Raw genomic sequence first — 25,932 nt, forward strand, 5'->3', positions numbered from 1 at the left:
GCCGCCCTGCCCTCGGGCTCGCCGCCGGGGGCAGGGGTTTGCTGCGCGCCCCCCGGCTCTGCACCAGGCTCGATGTGCTCGGTCCCACAGCCAGCCCACGGCCGAATTAAGTAAGGGCCACGCCGGCTCGGACCCGGCCCTGGGGGTGGGGGTGGGGAATAAGCGGAGATGCGAGGCGCGGAGGGGGCGGGCGCGGAAAGGAGGAGCCCCCCCACCCCAAGCAGAAGGCCCGGGCGGGTGGGGGGCGCAGAGAAGGGCGCACTTTCAGGCCCTGCCCCGCTCCACCCCGCGCTGGCCAGAGCGCAGGCTGCGCGCAGAGGCTAAAGGACTGCGGTCCTTCACGCGGAATCACGGTCCTCGCGGACGGTGCTTTGGGCCTATTCCCAGCGCATCGATCGGGGGAAAAGAGAAAGAAAAAAAAAAGAAATGGTATTTCCCTTTTCAAAAAGTGAGTATGGTTGGAGCTGAAGACATAGGGACAACAGGCAGGGCGCTTTCCTGGCACGTGGCTGATGGCGGTTCCATCCATGACACCTCAAGGGGCCCTTGGGCGTCTTCAGGAGAGAGCCCTGAGCACAGAGCCAGGAGTGAGCCCTGAGCACGGAGTCAAAGAATAAGCCCTGAGCACAGAGAGCCAGGAGTGAGCCCTGAGCACAGAGCCAGGAGTGAGCCCTGAGCACAGAGCCAGGAGAGAGCCCTGAGTACAGAGTCAAAGAATAAGCCCTGAGCACAGTTAGCCAGGAGTGAGCCCTGAGCACTGAGCCGGGAGTGAGCCCTGAGCACAGAGCCAGGAGTAAGTCCTATGGTGGTTCCATCCATAACACCTCAAGGGGCCCTTGGGCGTCTTCAGGAGAGAGCCCTGAGCACAGAGTCAGGAGTGAGCCCTGAGCACAGAGCTAGGAGTGAGCCCTGAGCACAGAGTCAGGAGTGAGCCCTGAGCACAGAGTCAAAGAATAAGCCCTGAGCACAGAGCCAGGAGTGAGCCCTGAGCACTGAGCCAGGAGTGAGTCTTGAGCACAGAGTCAGGAGTGAGCCCTGAGCACAGAGCCAGGAGTAAGTCCTATGGTGGTTCCATCCATAACACCTCAAGGGGCCCTTGGGTATCTTCAGGAGTGATCCCTGAGCACAGAGTCAGGAGTAATCCCTGAGCACAGAGCCAGGAGTAAGCCCTGAGCACAGAGCCAGGAGTGAGCCCTGAGCAGAGCCAGGAGTGAGCCCTAAGAAAACACCCCTTCCCCTCCCAGATTTTTCTGAGAGGAGGCAGTGACTGTGCAGAATCTGAGGGTGCGGTTTAAGACTGCTCGGGTGGGATCTGGTATGTTTGAAAGGCCCAGTTCATGGTTCTGGTCTTTCCTGAGCCCTGGCTGTGTCTAGGAGGTCGCAGGTGCCTGTCTCCACTCGGACTCGAGTATGGGGGCTAACACGGAGACGTGGGTGAAAAGGTCAGGCTGTTTCCCTGGTAAGTCCAAGCCCCCAGGAGACTTGCTGTGACCTCAGCAAGTCTCGCTGGGGCCTTGTCATCACCTCCACGGGGAGAAACTGAGAGATGTAGCTGCTCGGAGGGCTTCGAACACGGACTTGGCAGAACTGGTTTCGTGCCTGCTCAGTTTCCCTGTTGTGCCTTGGTCCTTGCAAGAGGTGCAGGCTAGGGCGGAAGGGGCTGGTGCACTTGTGTCCGTGCCTGACCCCGGCTCGACCACAACCTCAGCCCAGCAACTGGGCTGGAATAGGGGCGTGTCCAGTGACCAAAAGGCCCAGTCCTGAGAACCAGACCCCCACCCTGAGCAAGTCACGAAGACCAAACAGCAAATGCTGGTTGGTCCCACTGAGACGCCGGGACCAGAGGAAGGGACGTGAATCCCCGGCTGTCTGATCAGAGCATCGCCTAGCCCTCGCTGCTTAGACTGGAGAGGAGTCTTGTGTGGAAAAGTTTCAGGGGCCGGAGCGACAGTACAGCAGGTGGGGCACTTGCCTGGAAGGCAGCCAACCTGCGTCCCATTCCCAACATCGCAGACGGTCCCCTGAGCACTGCCTGGAGTGATCCCTGAGTGCTGAGCCAGGAGTAAGCCCTGAGCATCGCCGGGTGTTCCTGCCCCCTGCCACCTCAGCGGAAAAGGGAAAAGGTTGTTAAGAAGCTTTGGTTTAGACTAAGGTTTCCCAAAGTGGGTGATAATGCACCCACCATGGGAGAGGAGCACTGGAATGAGAGTGGGTGGGTGGAGAGAAGCAGGGGGTGCAATTAAGCAAACTTTCTGTTTGCTTAAAGAAGGTACATTTTCAGGGGATACCAGGACTTCCAAAGGTCAGCAGAACTTTGGCAGTGGGCAATGCCGTAGCACAAAGGCCCCGTGAGACTCTCTCTTCCACCTCCTGGGTCACCGCATCGACCAGATGCCACCAATCTGTGCGAAATGTCTTCAGCTCGTGTTGAATTATTCCTACAGCAGTGCCCTGGACAAAGAAGGTGCAGATGTAGTCACAGGAAGTCCAGGAGAAATGTCGCCACCAATCCTCTTCCCTCAGCATATCGATCACGATCACGATATCCCGTTAATCACCGATTTCTCGGGCGGGCTCAATAACATCTCATTTTGTCCTTTCCCTGAGATCTTAGAAGTCTATCTCGACTGGCCCTCCCAATGATGTTGCACTGGGGGCTCCTCAGGGTCAGGGGAATGGGATCCACCTAGTTACTGGATTTTGCATATGAATACACCATGGGGAGCTTGCAAGGCTGTCCCATGTGGGCAGGAAACTCTCAGAACACTGCCAGTTTCTCCCAGAGGGAGAAGTAGGCTAAAGATATCTCGCAGCCGCCTTGCTTTTAAGTCTCTCTGGATGTCAACGGCCAACATCTCAGCATATCGTTGCTGATCAATATTCCCTTAGTTCTGTCAACGTTGCCAGAAATTGTGGGATTTCTTTTTTTCGTATAACATCGCAGTCATGCAGTGTGTGTGTGTGTGTGTGTGTGTGTGTGTGTGTGTGTGTGTGTGTATAGGTACCACAGTTGATCCATTCATCTGCGCTTGGGCACATGGGTTGTTTCCAGACCTTGGCTGTTGTGAATAGTGCCTCAGTGGACACAGGATTTTCAGTTTTCAAATGTTCGTGTGCTCCTAAGGGGAATTTCCAAGTAGTGGAATCACCGGGTCAGATGGAAGCTCAGTTTTTAATTTTTTGCATTGTCTCCTTACTGTTTGCCATAGGAGCTGATCCAGATGACATTTCCACCAACTGTGGATGAGGGATTTTTTTTTTTACCACCTCCTCACCAAGCATGCTTGCTTCCAACCTTTCTGATAAGTGCCGGTCTCACCGGTGTGAGGTGATAGCTCATTGTCATTTTGATTTGCAGCTTCCATGATGAAAAGTGACGAAGAGTACTTGTTGCTGTGCCTACTGGCCATCTATATGTCTTCTGCTCAGAAGTGTCTTTTTGGCTTCTCTACCCATTAATTTTAGGGAGGAGATTCCGGGTCACACACTGCTGTGATCAGGATTTATCCCTGGTTCTGAGCTCAAAGATCACTCCTGGCAGGACAAAGGGTATGGATGTAGTGCCATCGATTAAACCTAGGTCAGCCAATTGGAAGACAAGAGTTTTAGCCACTGTATCCCTACACTCCAACCTACCTCTCCTTCCTTATTTTTTTTTCTTTTTGGGTTACACCTGGCAATGCACAGGGGTTACTCCTGGCTCATGCATTAGGAATCACTCCTGACAGTGCATGGGGGGCCATATGGGATGCTGGGAATCGAACCCGGGTCGGGCATGTGCAAGGCAGACGCCCTCCCCGCTGTGCTATTGCTCCAGCCCCTCTACTTCCTTTTCGATGGTATTATCTTCTTCATTGCTCTTAAGTTTGTGAGTGCTATGTAAGTTATTGCTCATTAGCGCTTATATGGATGGATGGTGTCTGAGTATTTTCCACCTGTAAGTATGGTTTGTTTTCTTTGTAATCCTGAGTCTTGAGACACAACGTAGAGATTTCCTATGAATTCTTTCATAATTCTAAACAGTGTGATGTGAAGAAGCAGTTTTTCTTAATTTAGATAGAAAAATTTTGGAGCCTCCCAAGACTCACAAAACAACCCCAGTGAAACAAATCAAAACTCGACCAATCAGACCAGATGACACGTAGAACTTGAAATAACATACATCGAAAACAGGAACACTGATAACCTGACCGATGGAAAAGTCTTACGGAAGGAACTTGCAGGGATCATTTTAAGTACTCCAGCTGTTACAAAACTAACACTGAATGCATTTTCCCTTTTCACCTTTTTTCTAAAAATAAGAGCAAACTTCCTCTTTTATGGTGAGTGAAAAGAAGTACTAATGTAGTCTTTCACAAAAGCCATGTGGCAGAATGAGAACTTCATAAAAGCTGGAGTATTTGTTCTTACGTTTAATTCCTACTGCCAATTTTTTACTTAATTGTTGTAGGGGGTCACCTAAAGCAATGTTTGTGCCCTCGTAGTGCTTAGATGAAGGATGGAGCAATAGCACAGCGGGTAGGGCATTTGCCTTGCACGCTGCTGACCTGGGTTCGATTCCTCCACCCCTCTCGGAATGCCCGGCAAGCTACCAAGAGTATCCCGCCCGCATGGCAGAGCCTGGCAAGCTCCCTGTGGAGTATTCTATATGCCAAAAACAGTAACAACAAGTCCACCATGGAGACGTTACTAGTGCCCGCTTGAGCAAATCAAAGAACAATGGGATGACAGTGCTACAGGGCTACAGTGCTTAGAGGGCCTCCCTCCAGGCCATACTTGATGGGTGGACGGGTCATGCAGCACTGAGCATCGAACCCAGGACCTTGTGCACACGAAGCATTTGTTCTCCCACTTAGACATCTGGCCAGCCCTCCCGTTGATGTTTGGCTCTCTCTACTGCAGGCTTGAAATGGATACGAGAAAGACAAAGAAATACTCTCTGTCATCCTTCCCGGTTTTGAGAGGGAGAAAGAAACAAAGCAGCACCTCTGTGAAGGTGAGAGTCCATGAGTTTCCCTGGGCAGGCCAAGTGCTCGTCCTGGGGACCTGGGGACCCAGGACTAGGGATGATGGCCAGGACAAGAGCCGCTTTGATGAGGGAGGAGGCGACAGTGAGGGAGGAAGAGGGTTGGGCAGAGCCGCCAGCCGGTTGGTTCTGGAGGGGGCATCGTGGGGGGCCATGCCTGCACTCAGACCTGCAAGGCCTCCGTCTCACAGGTCTTCTGTCCATGAGAAGCCCCTAGATGGGGGATGGGGGTGTTGCCACGATACCTTTCACTTGGCACTGTGTTTTTAGGGCCATGCCAGCACTGTCCCGGAATAGTGCTGAGTGCGCATCCAGGAATATTTCTGGAAGGAGATATTTGTGCTTTTTTCTTTTTCTCCTATTTTGTCTCTTTTTTGTGCATTTTTTTTTAAATTACTGCGATGGGGACATCAAAAGGTACAATAATATTTGCAGTCATTGTTTTGTGGTTTTAGAGCACTCCACAAATCCTTCCACTGGTGATTCCAGAAACGCTCCACCACTGTCCCATATTGTAAGCATATGACATCAACTAAAGTGATGATGAAAGTGAAGAAAAATTAAAACTATAAGGCCCAAGCAATAGTACCGTGGGTAGGGCGTTTGTCTTGCATGCAACCAACCTGGGTTTAATCCCTGGTATTCCATATGGTCCCCTGAGCACTGCCAGGAGTAATTCCTAAGTGCAGAGCCACAAGTAACCCCTGAGCATTACAAGGTATGACCCAAAAAAGCAAAAGTATAAAAATAAATTTAAAAATTAAAAAAACACTATATCTGAAAAAGGTAGAGAAACTAGACAGAGGAAGACCGCTTATGCTCTTATACTTCCCCATTCTCTCTTAGGGTTCCACTTTTCCTCCTGATGTCTTCAGAGTAAGTACTGCTTCCTTTGTTCTGCCTTCCCATTGAGATCTCAATTTTGAGAGAGAGGGAAAACTAAGGCTTACTGGGAATTTTAAAAATATACCCCATTGGGGCTGGAGCGATAGCACAGCCGGTAGGGCATTTGCCTGGCATGCAGCCGACCCAGGTTCGATTCCCAGGATCCCATATGGTCCCCTGAGCACCACCAGGAGTAATTCCTGGGTGCATGAGCCAGGAGGAACCCCTGTGCAATGCCGGTGTGACCCGAAAAGAAAAAAATGAATTAAAAATATACCCCTTTTCTCCTCTGTGGCTAGCTTTCTGGGTGTGACTGCTGCCTAGCTACTGGAAAATGGGGCATCTGGGTGAAAGAGGCCCAGTCCCGATCCGAGCAGGCTTGGAGATCTCAGCCCCGGGTTCCTCTGCTTCATGCGTGAGGCTCGTCCGAGCATGTGGAGAGTGGCCTTGAGCATGGCTGTGGCTGGGTTCCGGAGGTCTTCAGCTGCCGGGGCTCTGCTCGGGTTGGGGAGGGAAATTCAACTCACCCCCTCCGAGGGGCCCCAGTGAAGACAGCCCGGCACGGGGGCAAGAGACTCTGATATGAAGAAACAAAGTAGGGGTATAACAAATACATAAAAGCAACAGGAACCAAAAGCTAGTTTTCAGAAGGAAGCTTACCACAGGGGAGAGACGGGTGGATTAGGGTGAGAGTGGGAACAGCTAGTACAATGGTGGAGGGACAAGGACACTGGGGAAGGGAGTGTGGTGCTGTATTGTGTAATGCACGAGACCCTTCCATTAACAGTATTACAAACTGTGATTCCTGAAATTTAAAAAAAATATTAAAGAGAGAGAGAGGGAGAGAGAGAGCTACTTTTGGTCTACTTTTGTTCTCTTTTGGAGTGGGGGCACACCCAGTGGTGCCCAAGGGGTATTTCTAGCTCTGTACTCAGGAGTGACTCTGGATGATGCTCAGGGGACCAGATGTGGTGCTGGGGATTAAATCGAGACCAATTGAATGCAAGGCAAGCACCTTAACCTCTGTACTTCTCTTTCCACTCCCAAGAATACCTAGGGTACCTGGCATAAGAGGAAGACTCGGGGTGGGGAGCGAAAGGAGGGAAATTGGGGCCATTGGTGATGGGAAATGTACACTGGCGAAGGGTTGGTTGTCAGGACATTGTATGACTGAAACCCAATCATGAACAACTTTGTAACTGTATCTCATGGTGATTTAATATTAAAAATCAATTTTAAAATATTTTTGAACCCCCAAAAAAGAACTACTTAGCAGCTCTCAACACTATTAACCACAGTGACCATTCTATAGGTTACCCCTGTATCACCTGTATCACCTGTTGTCCCATTGATCATCGATTTGCTCAAGTGGGCACCGGTAACATCTTCATTCATCCCTGTCACATGCTTTTATCAGCTTCTTCTTACTCGTTCTTCCCAATGCTGCCGTATTGGGGACTCCTTCAGGGTCAGGGGACTGACCCATTATTCCTGAAGATATAAAAAATATGCCCTTTTATGTGCATCTTATTTTAATTTATTCCATCAGAGTTTTGTGTTTTTTCCTCATATCGATCTGGTGTATATTTTGTTAGATGAAAGTATTTCCATTTATCGAAGTGCTAATGTAAATGTTGACTTTTAAAGTTCAAATTACAATTGTTATGTGCTATTATGTGAGAAAGAAATGTACTTTTTGGAGGTGGAGTGTTTGGCCACACCTACTGGTGTTGGAGTTCAAACCAGGTCAAGTCCTATGGCTGCATGCAAAGTACCTTTCCACCTTGTGCTATATCTCTGGCTCCACCAACTGACTTTTTTAATATTAATATTGTTTTTTAAACTGGGTATAATCTTGGTTTGTCAGTATGCTCTATACTCACTTTGAATGAACAAAAATATTTTATTAAAAGTAGTTGGAGACCTCGAGCGGCCCCACACAAACGGCTCCTCCGCTCCTGAACGACCATGATCTAGGGGCCCACTAACTAATTTTGGAACCCAGCGGCTTCTTGCAGAAATTCCTCTAGACTGTGAACTAAGCTATGGCCCCGGGTCACCCCAGGAGGGGAAAGGTTTTTGTCCCTTGGCCTTTCCTTTCAGTGGTGGCGGCAGCGTGGTGACTGCCATCTTTTAGAGCCCACTAGACAGACAGAGGTATGAGCTTGCAGTGACACGACTTCTGGCAGAAATTTCTCTGTACTTAATTACTAAAATATCAAAAATCCAAAACGCAAGAGCGACCACATGACCTCATATGCTCTTCATTCTCAGCAATGGAAAACAAATTATCAAATGATGCCTTTTCGGTGGGTCTGATTGTTGGGGGAAAATTCCAAATAATAATAGTGAGTTTTCTGTCAAAATATTGAATGTAATCAAAGTAAAGAGAGAGTAAAGTGAGAATCATCAGCCACACAGGCAGTGGTGGTCGGTGGGTGGGAGGGGGTATACTGGAGTTCTTGGTGGTGGAACATGTGCACTGGTGAAGGGATGGGTGTTTGATCATTGTGTGACTGAGACTTAAACCTGAGAGCTTTGTAACTTTTCTCATAGTGATTCAATAAAAAAAAAAATGTAGTTAAGTTGGGCGGAGTAATAGCACAGCAGGTAGGGCAGTTGCCTTGCCTGTGGCCGACCCGGGTTCAAATCCCAGCATCCCATATGGTCCCCTGAGCACTGCCAGGGCTAATTCCTGAGTGCAGAGCCAGGAGTAACCCCTGTGCAATTCCAGGTGTGACCCAAAAAAGAAAAAAAATACTTAAGCTTATGGTATGTTTAATAAATTCCTACTCCAAAATGGTAAAGATACAGATATTTCCTTAAACTTCTATAGTTTTGTCTTACATCAGCTTTGAAAATTTCTCAGCACCATTTGCTTTTATGTTTGTCACATTTCTTCTCTCCTTCAGAAACTTTGGTTACATAGACTCTGACTTTTCATGTAATCAATATTTTAACATATTTTCATTTTTTTATTATTTTGGAATGCTTGCTACATAATTCCTTTATTTTATTTTATTTTATTTTTAAATTTGAAAAACATTTAGATGGGAAGTTGAGCAATGAACAACACAAACATTTATAAACAAAATAACACCAGGATAAAGTGGTTCAAGCCAAAATTAACATCTAATTTGTAGCATTTGTGTCTTTTTTTAAAAATTATTTTATTTTTTTATTAATGAATCACCGTAAGGGTACAGATATAGATTTACATATTTTCGTGCTTGTGTTTCAATTGTACACTTTGAGTACCCATCCCTCCATCAGTGCCCGTTCTCCACTGATGACACCAGCATCCATCCCACCCCCCCATTCCATCCCCCCACCCCACCTCTGTGGCAGGGCGTTCCCTTTTATTCTCTCTCTCCTTTTGGGTGTTGTGGTTAGCAATGGAGGTATTGGGTGGCCATCGTGTTCAGTCTATAGTCTGCTTTGAGCACGCCTCTCCCATCTCGAATGGGTCCTCTAACCACATTTTACTTGGTGGTCCCTTCTCTATCTGAGCTGCCTTTTCCCCCAGCATGTGAGGCCAGCTTCCAAGCCATGGAACAAACTTGGTACTTATTTCTGCTAGGTACATAATGCCTTTAAACCTATCTTTTCCAAGTCACTCTCTGTAACTACATATATGTGTACATATATGTATATATCACTGTATCACTGTCATCCCATTGTCCGTTACTCAAGCAGGCACCAGTAACGTCTCTATTACACTCAGTCCTAAGATTTTAGCAGCCTCTCCTTACTCATCTTTCCCAATGATTGGAAGCTCATTTAGGGTCAGGGGAATGAGACCTATCATTACTGTTTTTGGCATATGGAATATGCCATGGATAGCTTGCCAGGCTCTGCTGTGCTGGCGGGAAACTCTCGGTAGCTTGCAAGGCTCTCCGAGAGGTATGTATATATCTGTTACTGTATTTGGGATATGAATACACCATATAGGGATCATGGGGAGATTGCAAGGCTCTCCCGTGCGGACAATAGACTCTTGGTAGCTTGTCAGGTTCTCCAAGAGGGAGAACAAGGCTATTAGCTGTCGCAAAGCAGCCTCGCGCTTCTGAGAGCTTGGTCTTATAGTCTCTGGATGTTGGCCGTTGGTGGGATTACACAGTGCAAAAGGCAGTTTGTGGGTATGGCTGCCAAGTTACAGGAAAATGGGGGGTCTGGGTGGAGAAGGCTCAGTCCCAATCCGAGCCGGCTTGGAGATCTCAGCCCTGGGTCCCGCACACCTGGGTTCCTCTGCTGGTCCCTTCATGCGTGAGGCTCATCCAGATGTGTGGCCTTGAGCATAGCTGTGGCTGGGTTCCAGAGGTCTTCAACTGTCAAGGCTCTCCTTGGGGCGGGGAGAGAAAGGCAACCCGTCCCCTCCGAGGGGCCCCGGTGAAGACAGCCAGGCGCGGCGGTCAAGAGACTCTACGTCACTCTCTTCTGGAAACTTGGTCTTATAGTATCTGGATGTTGGCTGTTGGTGGGGTTACATGGCACCAGGGGCAATTTCTGGGTGTGGCACACAGATATATACATATTGAATTTTTTCAATTTTTACCTATTTTCTTAGTTTTGAGCTATAATTTATTCATTAAAAATCTTGTCATGCATATGGTATCTTTGGTAATGGGAGTTGGGCCACATCCAGATATATTCAGGGCTCATTTGTGGCTCTATAGTTAGGGATCACTCCTGATAGAGCTTGGGTGACCATATGTTGTGCCTGGGACTAGACTTGGGTTGGCCATATGCGAGGCAAGCACCTCACCCACTGTAGTATCTCTCTGGCTCGTGTGTGTGTTATGGTATCATACACCTACTTTTTTTTTTATTTTTTATTATTATTATTATTATTTTGCTCTTTCCTCCTATTCTTTTTTTTTATTAATAGTTTGTTTTTAATTAGTGAGTCAACGTGAGGGTACAGTTACAGATTTATACATTTTTGTGCTCATGTTTCTCCCTTACAAAGTTTGATAACCCATCCCTTCACCAGTGCCCATTCTCCACCACCAGTAAACCCAACATCCCACCCCCCCTTCCCAGTCCCGTCTCCCCCCACCCCACCCTGCCACTATGGCAGGGAATTCCCTTTTGTTCTCTCTCTCTGGTTAGGTGTTGTGGTTTGCAATAAAGGTGTTGAGTGGCCATTGCGTTCAGTCTCTAGTCTATATTTGGCCCGCATCATCTTTCCCCCACATGACCAACAACCACATTTTACTTGCTGTTCCCTTCTCTGAGTTGCCCAGAATGAGAGAACAGCCTCCAAGCCATGGGATACACCTACTTTTTAGTTTATTTAACTTATTGAGGCATTTTAAGTATCATCATTTTGTTGCAGATGACTTATGCGAAGTGAAAGACAGGAAGGTATGAGTCTCACATGGGCTTTCTGCCACATTCCTCTCTACCCATCTCCACCACCCAAGGGAGTGTCTGGGGAGGTTCAGGACTGATAAAATTTTTCCTAGAACACCTGCATGGTGTAGATCTTACATCTCATCAGCCCCATATGTCAGTCATCAAACTGCACCTGAGTCCCACTTGATCTACACTGTGTGAGAAATGGTCCCTGTAGCCCAGATCCTTGGGAGTTCCGTGGAACTCAGGCTGGAATGAGGGATTATTCTTCGCAGGAAAGGGAAGGTGTGTCCTAACCTTTGTCCATGTTTCCCAGGAACATCACTTTCCCTCACGGAAGAGAATTTTGGGAGGAGAACAATAGTGCAGTGACACTGTTAAGAGAAATAAGAGAAAGGAAAGAAAGAGAAAAGATTTTGAGAGAGAATACAGACTTCTGCAGAGGGGAGAATGACTTTTGAAACAGAATTCTATATGAATAGTTTTCAGATTGTCTTGTTCCGCAGAGTTCTATAGCCATGAAATTTAATCCGAGTATTGTCATGAGGAGCAACTTTGAACTTCTGGTGGGTTTCTTTCATGTCCTTATCACAGCCTTCTGTTTCTGATGAAATTTCTCTTCTGCTGCAGGGACTCAGCCTTCTCTAGGGTGGCTCTGGCACCAGTTAGAACCTTACCAGCCTCAGTTCCTATTTTCACAAAATGGGGCTGGCCATTATGTGTTTAACAACTTTATCAGGTTGATGCGTATATGTGTCACTGGTGCTCACACTTGGATGTGACTTAATGAACACAAATGGCCTCACCAGAGTCAACATGCTAAATCACCCTTAGCATGTACAAGGCACTGAGTGAAGTGTTATACACCTGTTAACCCATTTAATCCTAACGTAATCTTATTGGGATGGTTGCCCCCAGCTAATATTAGGGAAGGTTAGTAAGTTATTCAAGGGCAAATGATGAGGGATCATGGATCTGAAATTAAACACCAGCGGGGCTGGAGCAATAGCACAGTGGGTAGGGTGTTTGCCTTGCACGATGCCAATCCGGGTTCAATTCCCAGCATCCCATATGGTCCCTCGAGCACCACCAGGAGTAATTCCTGAGTGCAGAGCTAGGAATAACCCCTGTGCATCGCCGGATGTGACCCCCCCCCAAAGAATAGAAAAAAATAGAAAGAAATGAAATTAAACACCAGAGTCTGAGTTTTGAGTCTTTACCTATACACAGTATGCTATGTTTATTACTGTTAGAGAGCCCTTTCTAAAATAATGCTAATATATTGTTATGTGTGATATATTTTGTAAATGACATATGTCATATATGACACATTATTAATGATAGATTTCAGCGCTAAGTTTTTGTTCAGAGTGATCATTTCCATCCATCATTGTCAGAGTGGTCCCTCCTCCATCCTCACAGCATCCCCCCTCTGGATTTGTGGCAAGCTTTTTGCCACAGACCAGTCCTTCTAGCCCTTGTTTCTACTGTCTTTGGGTATTATTCACATACTATATTTATTTTTATATCCCTCAAATGATTGCAATCATTCTATGTGTGTCCCTTTCCCTCTGACTGATTTCTCAGCATGATACTCTGTGTCCATCCAGGTATAAGCAAATTTCATGACTTCATTTCTCCTGGTGGCTGTGCAGTATTCCATTGTGTAGACTTACCATAGTTTATCCACTCATCCATTCTTGGGCACTTGGGTTGTTTCCAGATTCTGGCTATTGTGTATAGTGCTGCAATTAACATAGGAGTGCAGGTGGCTTTTCTGTATTCTGGTTTTGGACTATTCAGGTATATTCCCAGGAGTGGTAACATTTTTAATTTAAAAAAAATCTTCTCTCAAAGGGAACTGAATGTCATCCATTCAAAGTTGAGACACAGCTGATTTCCAGAAGTCTAAAAAATTTGGTAAACCCATACACTGAAGTAGAAACTGTGCTTAATACTTAATATCCCCGCCCCCCCCCCAACACGTCTCAAAGCTTTAAGGATTGGGACTATTTAGAACGGTCATTTGAACCTCCTTGAGTGGCACAATGTGGCCAGAGCTCCAGCTCAAAATAACCTAATAGGCTATGCATGTGTTATATGCAGGATTTGTGCTGAGTGACCTCTGGCCGTATTTGGGACCATATGAAACGTGGGAATCAAACCACATGTGAGATCAGTGCTTTACCATCTCTCTGGCCTCAATTCTCTTTTAAATTGAACTAGGTTGACAATAAGCCTTTGGTTCCAACCCAGAAGCCACCTCCCAAGACCAAGAACTTCAGAGTGACTCGATTTTTACATAAGGTAGGCAATAGCATCCGATTTCTAGCATAGGGTGGAGGGCAGAGGGATGGGCAGTATAATATTTAACAGGCATTTTGAATCAACCCACCATAGCACGGTGAATGTTGATTCACTGCTCCATTGATTCATTCATGCTCCATTGATATCATGCCTCACCTCCATGCAACTTAATTTTATTCATTTTGATTTGGGGGCCAAATTTGGCAATGCTCAGGGGTTACTCCTGGCCCTTATACTTGGGAATTACTCCTGGCGGTGCTTCGGGGAACATGTGGGATGCCGGGGATTGAACCGGGGCCAGTCTCATGCAAGACAAATGCTCTCCCTGCTGCACTATTGTTCCAGCCCTCCACACAATGTTAAATGTTCCTCTTCATGAGAGCCAGACTACTGCTCTCCTAATCGATCCTCCATGAGTCTAGGTCAAATCAGTGTAGGTCAAATCAATGTACCTGGGGCTCCAGAAAAATCAGTGCAAAACAGGAACTTTCCATGTGATAGGGTAGTTGTTTTGGGAATGATGATAATAATAATAGTGAACACTTACAGAATACTCTAGCTACTCACAAAAGCCTTTACCTCACAAAAGCCTTATGAGGTAGGCCCATTTTTGTCCCCATGGTAGTGATGACATCATTAAAAACTTGATAAATTGTACAGGCAGCCTGTTGGAAGCCGACAGAAGAGCAAGGAATAAAACCCACAGTCCATAAGCTGCCTGCTTTTCTATCCCAGAACTTTTAACAGTAGACCCGATTTTGATTGGGATCCTTTATCTGTGGGGAGGAAGCTGAAAGGAAGGCTTCCTTGGAGACCATTATAACCTATCCCAAATTTTCCTTCTATAGAATTTAAACTCCAACATTCCTTCACTCCCTTTTGTGGAAAGCAAGGGGAAGAAGAATATGGTTAACTTTCCACATATCAGCAACAAATTATTGCTGAAACCACCACTGCTCTATCAGGTAAATACAGGGTTGTGGACAGGGCCCCCAAGGACACAGGAGAAAGATTTGATTTGAGTACAGAGTCAGGGTTAGAAAGGGCCCTGATGATGGGGAGAGATTAATGTCCGCCGAAGACATTAACTTTTCAGCTCTCACTTTTCACAATCAATGTGACCTTCAGAAAATCATTTCTGTCATCTCTCAAGTGGGTGCTCTCCAACACTGCCAGGAGAATTCGTAGAGGACAGATGAAGAATCTGGTGTGCAAATGATAAAAAAACGCATCAACCCTCTGCTTCTCCCCTGGGTTACTACTTATGCAGGGACCTATTGAGAGAATGTGACAAAGGAACAAAGGCGTTAGATACACTCATGGTTAATTGTGCCCTCAGACCAGTGACTTCCTATCTTTCTTTCACCAATTGTTTTGGTTTTTTTTTTTTTTTGCGGTGTTAGGGCTTGAACCCAGTACCACACATATGCAAGACAAATGGAGCGACATCCCCAGCCTGGGCAAGTCACTTTATATAGTTAAATAATTGGTCTTCACAAGGGAAGCAGTAAAAAAACAATATTCTATCCCTGATTTTGTACACTGTTATATCCACAGAATTGTTAATTTATTACTGTTATGGACGTGGGTCTCTCAGGGAAGAAACCTGAGAGAAAAAGGGGAAACTACTATCTCCTAATACAGAGGAAAGGAGAGGTGTCTGGTGAGCTGTGTGTGTGTGTCTCTGTGTGTGTATGTGTATAAATGGTGTAGGGCCCCAGGGTGAAACCTAGATAGCCCTTCATTGGAGGACTCTTTCCCTCAACAGGATAATCAAATGCACAGCCATTCATTGTCCTCTGAACACACGACTTCGGAATCAACTTTCCATAGCAGCACTAAATCCCACGAATCCAAATCAGAAGAGAAACCATCCAAGAAGCAAAAAGTCCCCCTGACAGCCTCAGGTATACCTTTAGGGTTTAAACCCAGGAGTCTGGGGGTGGGAGTCGGGGTGTCAACATCTGGGCTGAACTGCCAGCTCTTGGAGGAGTGCATTGAGGCAACAAGCTCAAGGGAAAAAACATAGTCAAAAGTTCAGCACTTGCCACTGTCGTCTCTTATTGGTGGGTTGTTTTGTTGTTGTTGGTTTTGGGGCCACACCTGGCTGTGCTCAGGGACTGCTTCTGGTTCTACGTCCAGGAGTGACCCCCTGAAAGTGCTCAAGGGATCATATGCAGTGCCAGGAATTGAACTGGACAAGATAAATGCCTTAACCCCTGTACTATCTCTCTCTGTCCTTTGTTGTGATGGTCCAAACTGGAGGCAAAGGAGAAGAAGGCCCCCGTTTCTCATCCCTGGCCCTAGCGATTAGGCTAAGACCCTAAACATATATCTGAGGATGTTGGGGACACTTTGTGCTCACTTGGATGGTTTGGCCTCTGATTTGAATTTGTGGGACTTAGTGCTCCCTTTGGTCTCCCCATGGACTGGCCTCCTGGGAGACGATCTCGTGATCTGGAAGCCCCAAACCTCTCCACTTGAAAAGGAGGAAGGAGAAGACATGAAAGGAAGTAGGGTTAAAGGTAGAAAGGTACTGAGTTTGAGTGGCAGAAAAAGTCTTGAAGCCGGTTCCTGACAGAGAATCCCTGAATCCGGTGAATCTCAGAGCCTGACTGGCCAGGGAAGCTGGATCCTTGGTGCTGACTCTCAAGGGTCTTCAGTGTTGACACCAATGCCCAGGTAGAGGAGTGAGTCTGGTGTAGAGAGGTAGCGCCCACCTCCCACGCACCCCTGAAAGAACAGCCAGGAGAACTTGCCAGGTAAAGTCTGTGTTTCATTGCTTTTAAGTCAAGCCTGAAACCTCATTGATCATAGGTTCTGGACCAGGAGCTGGGATGCTCTTGGGGTTCAAAGATGCATAAGAGTTTCAAGGAAGAGACTCTGGATGCCTTGACCACTGTCTGTGGTGCCCACACTGGTGATTGAGAGGAGGCAGTCCCTTCCTTGTTTCCATTGTCTTAGAAACTACCATGAGGTGGTCATTCCAGTTCCGAGTCCAGCCGCTCTCCCCGCCTCCCCTGCCCCCACTTATTCTCTTGGGCTTTGGTTCTGTCCTCTTAGGGTCCACAAAAGACCCTAAGTGAATCCACACCTTAACCTTTCACATCTATGAAAATAGAGGTCATGAACCCCCCAGAAGCCGATTTCTGACCCCTTCTCCCCTGCCACCCACAAACTAACTGCAGTTCCTTCTTCTGAAGGTCGTGAGAGAATAGGGTGCCTCTCTCCTGACTCCATTTCCAGTCTGTCTTCTCAGAGACTGTTCATTGAATATGAAATCTCTCTTTCTCAAGTGTGAATCCCACCCCACGGCTGCCAGAACCCTGATGTCCGACGGCCAGTGTAGACTAGAGATGAGCTCAACCCAAGTTTCCTTTGTAGACAAGAAGGGAGGGACACCCAGGCTCACCTCACCTGTGGAGTTGAGTCTCCTAGGCTGTACAGAAACATCCAGATTACGCTTGGTCACTGAAGATCGTGTACTTTGCAAACACTCTACAGTGATCTATAGAATGCAGCCAAATACCAGTTTAATTTGGACTAACAGCCCCCTCAATAACCTGTTATGGGTGACCCTAAGTTTACTGCTTGTAGTTTTTGCTCGGGCTGGATCAATAGCACAGTGGGTAGGTGTTTGCCTCGTACACGGCCGACCCAGGTTCGATTCCTCCACCCCTCGAAGAAGAGCCCGGTAAGCTACCGAGAGTATCTAGCCCACACGGCAGGGCCTGGCAAGCTCCCCGTGGCATATTCGATATGCCAGAAACAAGTCTCACAATGGAGACATGACTGGTGCCCGCTCGAGCAAATCGATGAGCAACGGGATGACAGTGACAGTGACGGTGACATTTTTTGCTCATACTACTGCAACCCATAGGACTTTAAAAAAAAATTAATTTTTTTTCCTTTTTGAGTCATACCCAGTGATGCTCAGGGGTTACTCTTGGCTCTCCACTCAGGAATTACCCCTGGAGGTGCTCGGGGGACCATATGGGATGCTGGGAATCGAACTCTGGTCAGCCGCATGCAAGGCAAATGCCCTACCCACCATACTATCGCTCCAGCCCCTGCAACCCATAGAACTTCAGGAACCAAACTCTCTCCTTCCCCACCTTTGTGTTTCCCCCCCGACTTGTTGGCGTCAGACCAAGACCTGGACATTCGTGTCACCTTTGCACCCATGTGACTGAAGCTGGCTGGCCCTAGGAAGCATCTCAGTTGAGGGAAAGGTTGGCCTTGAGCTAGAACGGTTGCCTCATCTGCATGCTGAGAAAAAGCGGTGCCCACGGGCCCTCAACTGAACACACCACTGCAGTCTTTTCCCCACAGAAGCTCTCAAGTTCTTTAAGAACCAGTTGTCTACTTATGAGCAGAGTGAAGTTCTGGGCTACACCGAGCTGTGGTTCCTGGGGCTCAATGCTGACAAACTCCACGTGCCCCCTCAGAAATGCAGCAGGACAAGTTTTGATGATGAACATGGCTCCTACATGAAGGTTAGGTGGGTGGGGAAACGGGGCTACCACCAGAAACTCCGGTGCAGTTGGGTGGCACTTTAGGGATGGGGGGGCCCACAAAGGGGTCTGGAAAAGCAAAAAAAAAAGATGGGGTGCCATGTAGCATTTGATATTAATGCATGTAGCATTTGATATTAATGCACCAGGCGATCTACAGGAGTCTAGTGAGAAACTGTGGAATCAAAGACATGCCATGTTTACATCCAGGAAAGATACTACTCATATCCAAACTTTGTATGGAGACTGCTGGCTTTGTTCAAGAGAATTTGGGGTCCCTGGTGTGTGATGGGGTGGATTCTTAAGTGCTCTTTACCCACCTAGCTCTGAAATGTTTTGAAGAGGCCAGACGGGCGTTTTCCAAAGTGGGTGAGACCTGGCAGGGGTCGGGGATAGGGTGGTGCTGGAATACCAATGTGTGATGGTAGTAAACCCAGATGGAACTGGGTGACAATTTTGTTTGTTTACTCAAAGAAGATAGATTTGCCTGGGGGGGGGCGGTGCTGAGTAATTTTTTTTCCTGAAAAGGAAGTAGTTTGCCAAATGAGTTTAGAAAGGAAACTCTCAGAGTATGGCAGTAGATGCAGTTTCTTCATCTCTCTTCACAACATCCTGCTCACGGATGGGGTTCTATTTTATTTTATTTTATCTTATTTTATTTTATTTGTGTTTTTTTTCTTTTGGGGTCACAGCCGGCAATGCTCAGGGGTTACTCCTGGATCTGCACTCAGGAATTACTCTTACTCCTGGTGGTGCTTGGGGGACCATAGGGGTTGCTGGGAATCGAACTCGGGTTGGCTGTGTGCAAGAGAAACACCCTACCCGCTATATTATCGCTCCAGCCCCTGGCATTCTATTTTATAGTAGATTCCAGTGAAGCCACAGGCAAAAAAATAATAAAGCAAAACTACACAAACCAACTCACTTCCTTCCTGGTGCTTCACATTCAAATCCTCCAGTTCCGGAGGCGGTATCCTTCTTTTTTCTTACTCCTTCTGATCCTCCAGTATTGTGTCACCTCTCTTTTAGGTGGTGAAGTCTGGGAAGAAGGTATAACTTTGGGTTTGGGGAGCATTTTCTACTTTTTTTTTCTTTTTGGGTCACACCTGGCGATGTACAGGGGTTACTCCTGGCTCTGCACTCAGGAACCACCCTTGGCAGTGCTCAGGGGACCATATGGGATGCTGGGAATTGAACCCGGGTTAGCTGAATGCAAGGCAAACACCCTACCCGCTGTGCTATCACTCCAGCCCACATTTTCTACTTTTGAGAAGATCCACCTCTAGTTCTTGTGCCTCTTAGTCCACTAAGCTCAGGGGTCCTTGGGACACCCCCCCACCTCTGACCAGCACTCCAGAACTCAGCTTTAATAGTCTTTGATAGTTTCATACAAGCTTAAAGATGTTTTTGTCACTGTTGAATTTTTTTGTCTTTGGACCACACTGAGTAGTGTTCAAGCGTTTCTCCCAGCTCTGTGCTGGGACACCACGCGGTGTAGGGGATAGAACCCAGGCCTCCCGCGTACAAAGCCTGCAGTTACCCCTTGAGCTCTCTCTCTCTCTCTCTCTCTCTCTCTCTCTCTCTCTCTCTCTCTCTCTCTCTCTCTCTCTCTCTCTCTCTCTCTGACACCAGAGACAGATTTCCTTAATAACATTTGGGCTCTTTTACTTAAAACTTATCTGCACACAAATCCCCAGGAGATCTTGTTTAAAACGTTTAAAACGTTTCTTGGGGACAAAGAATTAGTAGAGGAGGGAAGGTGCTTGCTTACCTTACATGCAGTCGACCCTGGTTTGAATTCCCAATATCACAGATGGTCCCTTGAGTACCACCAGGGGTGACTCCTGAATACAGAGCCAGAAATGGCTCCTGAGCACTGCTGAGGGTGGCCTAACTCCCATATGCCCCAGGTGGGTTCTATGTCATGTGGCAGAGCCATGGCCTAGCATGGATTTGATCTCCATCACTGTGTGTGTTATCCCCCATCCCTAGCCTGAGCACCTCCAGGTTTACTCTGGTGCCCCCTGAACCGCCATGCCTTCACCTGGTATACCAAGCCCAGACCTGCACCGACAGGATGAGCATTGCTGGGCCTGGTCCAATCTGCACCCCACTAGAAAGGAAGGTGGATTCCCACCCAACAGGCCTGGAAACCTAAGAGTCTTCTTTCTAAAAAGGCTTCTGGATGACGCCCTCAGTAGGCGTCAAGAAGCAAAGATTTAGGGGACTTTGTCCACATGTTCTACTTTAGCATGTTAGTTCAGGGTGTCCCTTGGGAATCTGATGAAAGCTCTAGCTCCTCATCCCAGAAAAGACGCATTGCATAGGCACAGAACTTCAAAGGGGTGGTGTAAACAGGAATTTGATTAAGAATCTCCCATAGACAGTGAATATTCTTGCTATTCTGATTTTATAATCATCAGGGCAGGCTTGATCACTCGCTATAATAAGTCCATGCATATGTCCCCAGACCTAGCTCTTTACCTATGAAGGTCTGGTCTTGAAAATGATGGTGATAAATCAAGTTAAATATTTTCCTTCCCAATCCTCCACTTGATCCTCTTCCCTCTATTCTACCCACATTCCCAGCCCAGGAAATTCCACAGGGATGTCTGTTACTCCTACCTTTAAGCTAATTCACTGGAACCCAGTTATTCAGTGGTAGAGAGCTGGGTTGCAGCCCCCAACCCTTCCTGCTGTTGGTACTGTTGTAATGACTCAGTTTTCCCACACTCTTGTTGGTGTTTTTCAAGAACTCACAGTCTTTAGTGGTGTAGCTGAGAGTGGGAATCACATTTCTGGTTGGGAGTGCTCATATCTCGTTTCAGTGTTGGTTCTCCCTGGGGCCACTCCCTCTACTTGTGGTCCTACACACACGCACACATATGTGGTTGCCATATGGCATTAATCTGCTAGCAGCTTCGAGGGAATCACAGATGGCAGAGCTACCAGGTTCACAGCTGGTGCGCGATCCTGTGAGCAATCACGCAGACACAACCACACTCACGTTGGCAGAAGACATGTTCAAGTGTTGGAAAATACTTCTGGGGACGTCAGTACAATGGTTGCGGAACCTTCCCTTTGCCCTTTTACAAACAACCTTTAAAAGCATTTCAGTTCCATGTGTGGGATTCCCAGTCTGTCTGAAAGTAGAAGATTCCTATTTGGTGATTTGATGAAGTTGTTTGGGGGGGCTTGGGAATGCTCAAATTTTGAAGCATAAATTAATGGTCATGGTGTTCCCAGCCCTCCCAAAATAACATACCAAATCTTCATATAATACACATGGGGGATTAAACTCACTGAGACTTGTCCCCTTTGACACTTGCAAGGCAGATATTATTGCTTTTGAACCATTTCTCCCAATTAACCCCCACCTCTATAATCTGTTTGTTTGTTTGTTTGTTGTTTTGGTGACTTTTTGGGTTTTTTTTTTTTTTTTGCTTTTGGGTCATAGCCAGTGATGCACAGGGGTTACTCCTGGCTTTGCTCTCAGGAATTACACCTGGTGATGCTCAGGGGATGCTGGAAATCGAACCTCAGTCAGTCATGTGTAAGGCAAATGTTCTATCCGCTGTAATATAGTTCCAACCCTCTCTATAATCTTTTTAATTGGAAGTTTCCTATAGCCTTGACTGAAAGCTTCCGCACTCATTTCTGTTACAATGAGGCACATAAGTGATTTTGGAAACCCTGTCCCTTCTTAGGTGAGAGAAGTTGAAATTATGTTTTGCTATCTCCAAAATAGAGTTAAATTTGAATAAGGGCAGAGGAAAACCAGATCTGGCCAGGTGCAGACAGAGCAGACCAAAGCCTTCTGTGGTTCCTAGAGGAGTCAGACATGGAAATTTCCCCACATGGAAGCTCATACTCAGCTACACTCAAGAATCATGGTGTTTCCAACTGCAAAGGCCCTGCAGGGTCACTGTGTTCAACTCATTTTATTTTTTTTGGGGGGGGGGCATACCTGGCGATGCTCAGGGGTTCCTCCTGGCTCTGCAGTCCGGATTTCCTCCTGGCTGTGCTCAGGAGACCATATGAATTTCCGGGGATCAAATCTGGGTCGGTCGCATACAAGGCAAGCACCCTCCCTGCTCTGTCCGTAACCCACTTACTTTCACAGGTTCCCACCTGTGTAGAACCTGTGGTGGCAGCAACATTGGGACTCGAACCCAAGTTGCCCAAAGACTGTTTTATGCTCTTTGCTGGCCATGGATGGAGCCGGTGAGGACTCTCTCCAGCTCCACATGGGAAGCCTGAAGTCTATGAAACAATTAGATGGTCCTTAGAACACTGGGATGCTAGCCCCAGTCTTGCTACCACTGCAGCAAGGAGAAGAGGCAAGGCGTGGCAGACAAACACAGTGTATAGGACTGACCCACCCCCACCCTCGAGGCAGCCCTGAGCTGGGGGTGGGTGTCCAGAGGTCCCAGAGTTAAAGGGGGGTCCCTCTATTCCCTCTATTCCATCCACATTCCCAGCCCAGGAAATTCCACAGGGATGTCTGTTACTCCTACCTTTAAGCTAATTCACTGGAACCCAGTTATTCGGTGGTAGAGCTGGATTGCAGCCCCCATCCCTTCCTGCTGTTGGTACTGTTGTAATGACTCAGAGGAAGCTCTGCGCCTCTCACTCGGGCGTGGTTCCGCAGGTCCTGCACGACCACATTGCCTACCGCTACGAGGTCCTGGAGATGATCGGAAAAGGGTCCTTTGGGCAGGTTGCCAAGTGCCTGGACCACAAGAACAATGAGCTGGTGGCCTTGAAGATCATCAGGAACAAGAAGAGGTGTGGCGTGGCGGATGGAGAGGATTCATGTTTCCTTCCCCGTGCCTGTCTTTTCTGACTCTACCTCTCTCTCTTACTCTTCCTTCTTTCCTCTCTCCCTGACTGCTCCCAGGATGGGGCAGGCGGGTGGAGTTTTTCATGCTTTCGGAAACGCCCCCAGACAGTCTGGTGGAGCGGAAGGGACGGGCCCAAGGACGTGAGCTAACTGCTGACGCAGGAAGTGACATCCCTGCCACTCCCCGATCATTTCAGGTTTCACCACCAGGCCCTGGTGGAGCTGAAGATCCTGGAGGCTCTCAAAAAGAAGGACAAAGACAACAGCTACCATGTGGTGCACATGAAGGACTTCTTCTACTTCCGCAACCACCTGTGCATCACCTTTGAACTCCTAGGGTCAGCCTCTTTGCCTTGTTAATTCTTAATCCCAAATATGGCTTAAGGGAGAGAGGAGAAATTTTTAGAATATTGGATTTTTTTTCTGTTTTGGGTCACACCCGGTGATGCACAGGGGTCACCCTGGCTGTGCACTCAGGAATTACCCCTGGAGGTGCTCAGGGGACCCTATGGGATGCTGGGAATCGAACCTGGGTCGGCCGCGTGCAAGGCAAATGCCCTCCCAAGCTGTGCTATCGCTCCAGCCCAAGAATACTGGATTTTTACCTGTGATGTATTCGATATGCCAAAACCAGTAACAACAAATCTCACCATGGAGATGTTACTGGTGCCCACTCGAGCAAATCGACGAACAACGGGACGACAGAGCTAACAGTGCTAACAGAAGTAGACTGAACATGAAGGACACTGGGTTGCCTAGAAAACTCGGGAGTGAGGAGGGTGTGGCCTCACTCCTTCCACCTCACCTCCTCCCACCATCCACCAGCATGCCCCCCACTCACCAATTATGCCCGCCACCCACCAGCAGACCCAGGATGTACACATGCCCAGGGACTGGGTGCCAAGTGGAATGTCAGAACCCAAGCCAGACTGTTGTCCTCTGTCCCTGAGCTGAGCCATGTAGAAAAGGACTTTCATTCCCCACCTTATCCTCTATGCCGTGGCCTTCTAACCATCAAGAGCAGAGGTTGAGATCCCAAGGGAGCAGGCCCCTGGCTGGTCAGAGTCTGAAGAGTGCTTTGGATTTAAGGACATGAGGTCAGGAGCTGGCATTTGGGATGCCAAATGAGAACTTGATTTAGACAGATTCTTTCTTCGCTAGGTTAAATGTTGGCATCAAAATAGGATGTGTTACCCTTGTTTTTTTTGATGGACTCATACCTGATGTTGCTCAGGGCTTGTTTCTTGCCCTGCCTGAATTGGTTGCAGGCAAAGCCAAGGACTTCCCCATCTATCTCTGTCCTCTGCTTTTGAACACTAATCTCTCTTAAAGGCCTTCCCCTGTAATTCAGATCAAACAAGTGCAGAATGCACTTAGCAAAGTGAATGAACAAGCAGAAGTGGTATGGGATGGGGTGGGGGAGGGGTAGCGGTGGTGTGTGTCAGAGGCCCGGGAGCTTTGGTTTGGCTCAGCAGGTAGTTTGGGTGACCTATGAGACTTGTTTGATAGATAGTGACATTCTGAGAACCTGTTGAATTTGAAGGAGAAGAAAACTTGACACACACCCCAACATCGATTATGGTCATAGAATGAGGCCCACTGTCTACATGCAAAGGTGAATTCTTTTTAGGCAAATGTACCCACGCTTCCTTCCCCCTCACCCCATTTTATTGAACAAAAATTGATGCACATCAATATACAAAGTGGGGCTGGAGCGATAGCACAGCGATTGGGCATTCGTCTTTCATGCGACCGACCCGTGTTCGATTGCTCCGCCCCTCTCGGGGAGCCCAGCAAGCTACCAATAGTATGGAGCCCGCACAGCAGAGCCTGGCAAGCTACCGGTGCATATTGGATATGCCAAAAACAGTAACAATAAGTCTCTCAATGAGAGACGTTACTGGTGCCCGCTTGAGCAAATCAGTGAGCGACAGGATGACAATGACAGTGACAGTGAAAATATTCAAAGTACCAAGGAACTATGACAATTTCAGATTTGATCTAATCTCTTAACATATCCTCATGCAAAAAAATATCACTGTATCACTCTCATCCCGTTGCTCATTGATTTGCTCGAGCGGGCACCAGTAATGTCTCCATTGTGAGACTTGTTGTTACTGTGTTTGGCATATTGAATACACCATGGGGAGCTTGCCAGGCTCTGCCATGCAGGCAGGATACTCTTGGTAGCTTGCCGGGCTCTCCGAGAGGTATGGAGGAATTAAACCCGGGTCGGCTGCGTGCAAGGCAAATGCCCTACCCGCTGTGCTATCTGTAATCTTGTCTCATAAGAAATGAGGGGGGATCGTTTAGAGCTTGACTGGGACCCACCTTGAATCAAGGGGGAAGTTGAGCTTAGAAGAACAAACTCACTTGGCTCGGGGTCTTCTGTCTACTTTGAAACTAATTTGCTCATTTGATGCTCAAGCTCAGCATTAGGTCTGACATAATCAGTCCTTTGTCTCCTTCTCTCTTTCCCAGAATCAACTTATATGAATTAATGAAGAACAATAGCTTCCAAGGTTTTAGTCTCTCAATAGTTCGGCGCTTCACCCTCTCTGTGTTGAAGTGTTTGCAAATGCTTTATGTAGAGAAAATTATTCACTGTGATCTCAAGCCTGTAAGTACAACTTCTGTTCTGCCCAAAGAGCTGGTTCCCATCCTCAGAAACAATTTCCTCCCGTTCCATTCTCCAGTGGAGGCTGGGCTGCTGTCACCCAAACCAGTGGATCAGGATGGTAGTCAAGTAATTGTGCTTTAAAGCTGTGCAGGCTGGGTGAGATGCAATGAAGATTATAACTCAGCCTTTGGGGTCATGGGGAGAGCCATGGGGGTCATTGATTGAGGCAGACTTAAAGGAGGATGTGTGGAGTTTCCTCTAGAAGGAGCAGAGTGTGTGGAGATAAGCTCCTTGCAGATCATTTCACCTGGCTACCCCCTCCCATTAGTCAGTCTCCCCTGAAATGGATACCATGGCATAGCCAATCCCTGGCCACTTC

The 25,932-nt window shown here is 47.5% G+C and overlaps 1 protein-coding gene and 1 non-coding gene across 2 annotated transcripts in view; both read left to right on the forward strand.

Annotated features, from left to right (window-relative positions):
- DYRK4 (dual specificity tyrosine phosphorylation regulated kinase 4) overlaps positions 1-25,932 on the forward strand; it is a 40,710-nt gene continuing 14,778 nt past the window's right edge. The window contains exons 1-9 of the mRNA XM_055143101.1: positions 1-110; positions 4,903-4,996; positions 13,496-13,576; positions 14,425-14,541; positions 15,345-15,483; positions 17,909-18,072; positions 22,742-22,878; positions 23,131-23,271; positions 25,415-25,553. Of these exons, the coding sequence (XP_054999076.1) occupies positions 73-110; positions 4,903-4,996; positions 13,496-13,576; positions 14,425-14,541; positions 15,345-15,483; positions 17,909-18,072; positions 22,742-22,878; positions 23,131-23,271; positions 25,415-25,553 (1,050 nt within the window). The 5' untranslated portion in view covers positions 1-72. The remainder of the gene's footprint in view (positions 111-4,902; positions 4,997-13,495; positions 13,577-14,424; positions 14,542-15,344; positions 15,484-17,908; positions 18,073-22,741; positions 22,879-23,130; positions 23,272-25,414; positions 25,554-25,932) is intronic.
- On the forward strand, positions 20,475-20,611 carry LOC129406289 (small nucleolar RNA SNORA72). The gene has a single exon (XR_008630909.1). It is a non-coding gene; the product is annotated as a small nucleolar RNA SNORA72 (small nucleolar RNA).

This window comes from Sorex araneus, chromosome 6 (assembly GCF_027595985.1).
Source record: "Sorex araneus isolate mSorAra2 chromosome 6, mSorAra2.pri, whole genome shotgun sequence".
In the NCBI taxonomy this organism is placed as follows: Eukaryota; Metazoa; Chordata; class Mammalia; order Eulipotyphla; family Soricidae; genus Sorex; species Sorex araneus.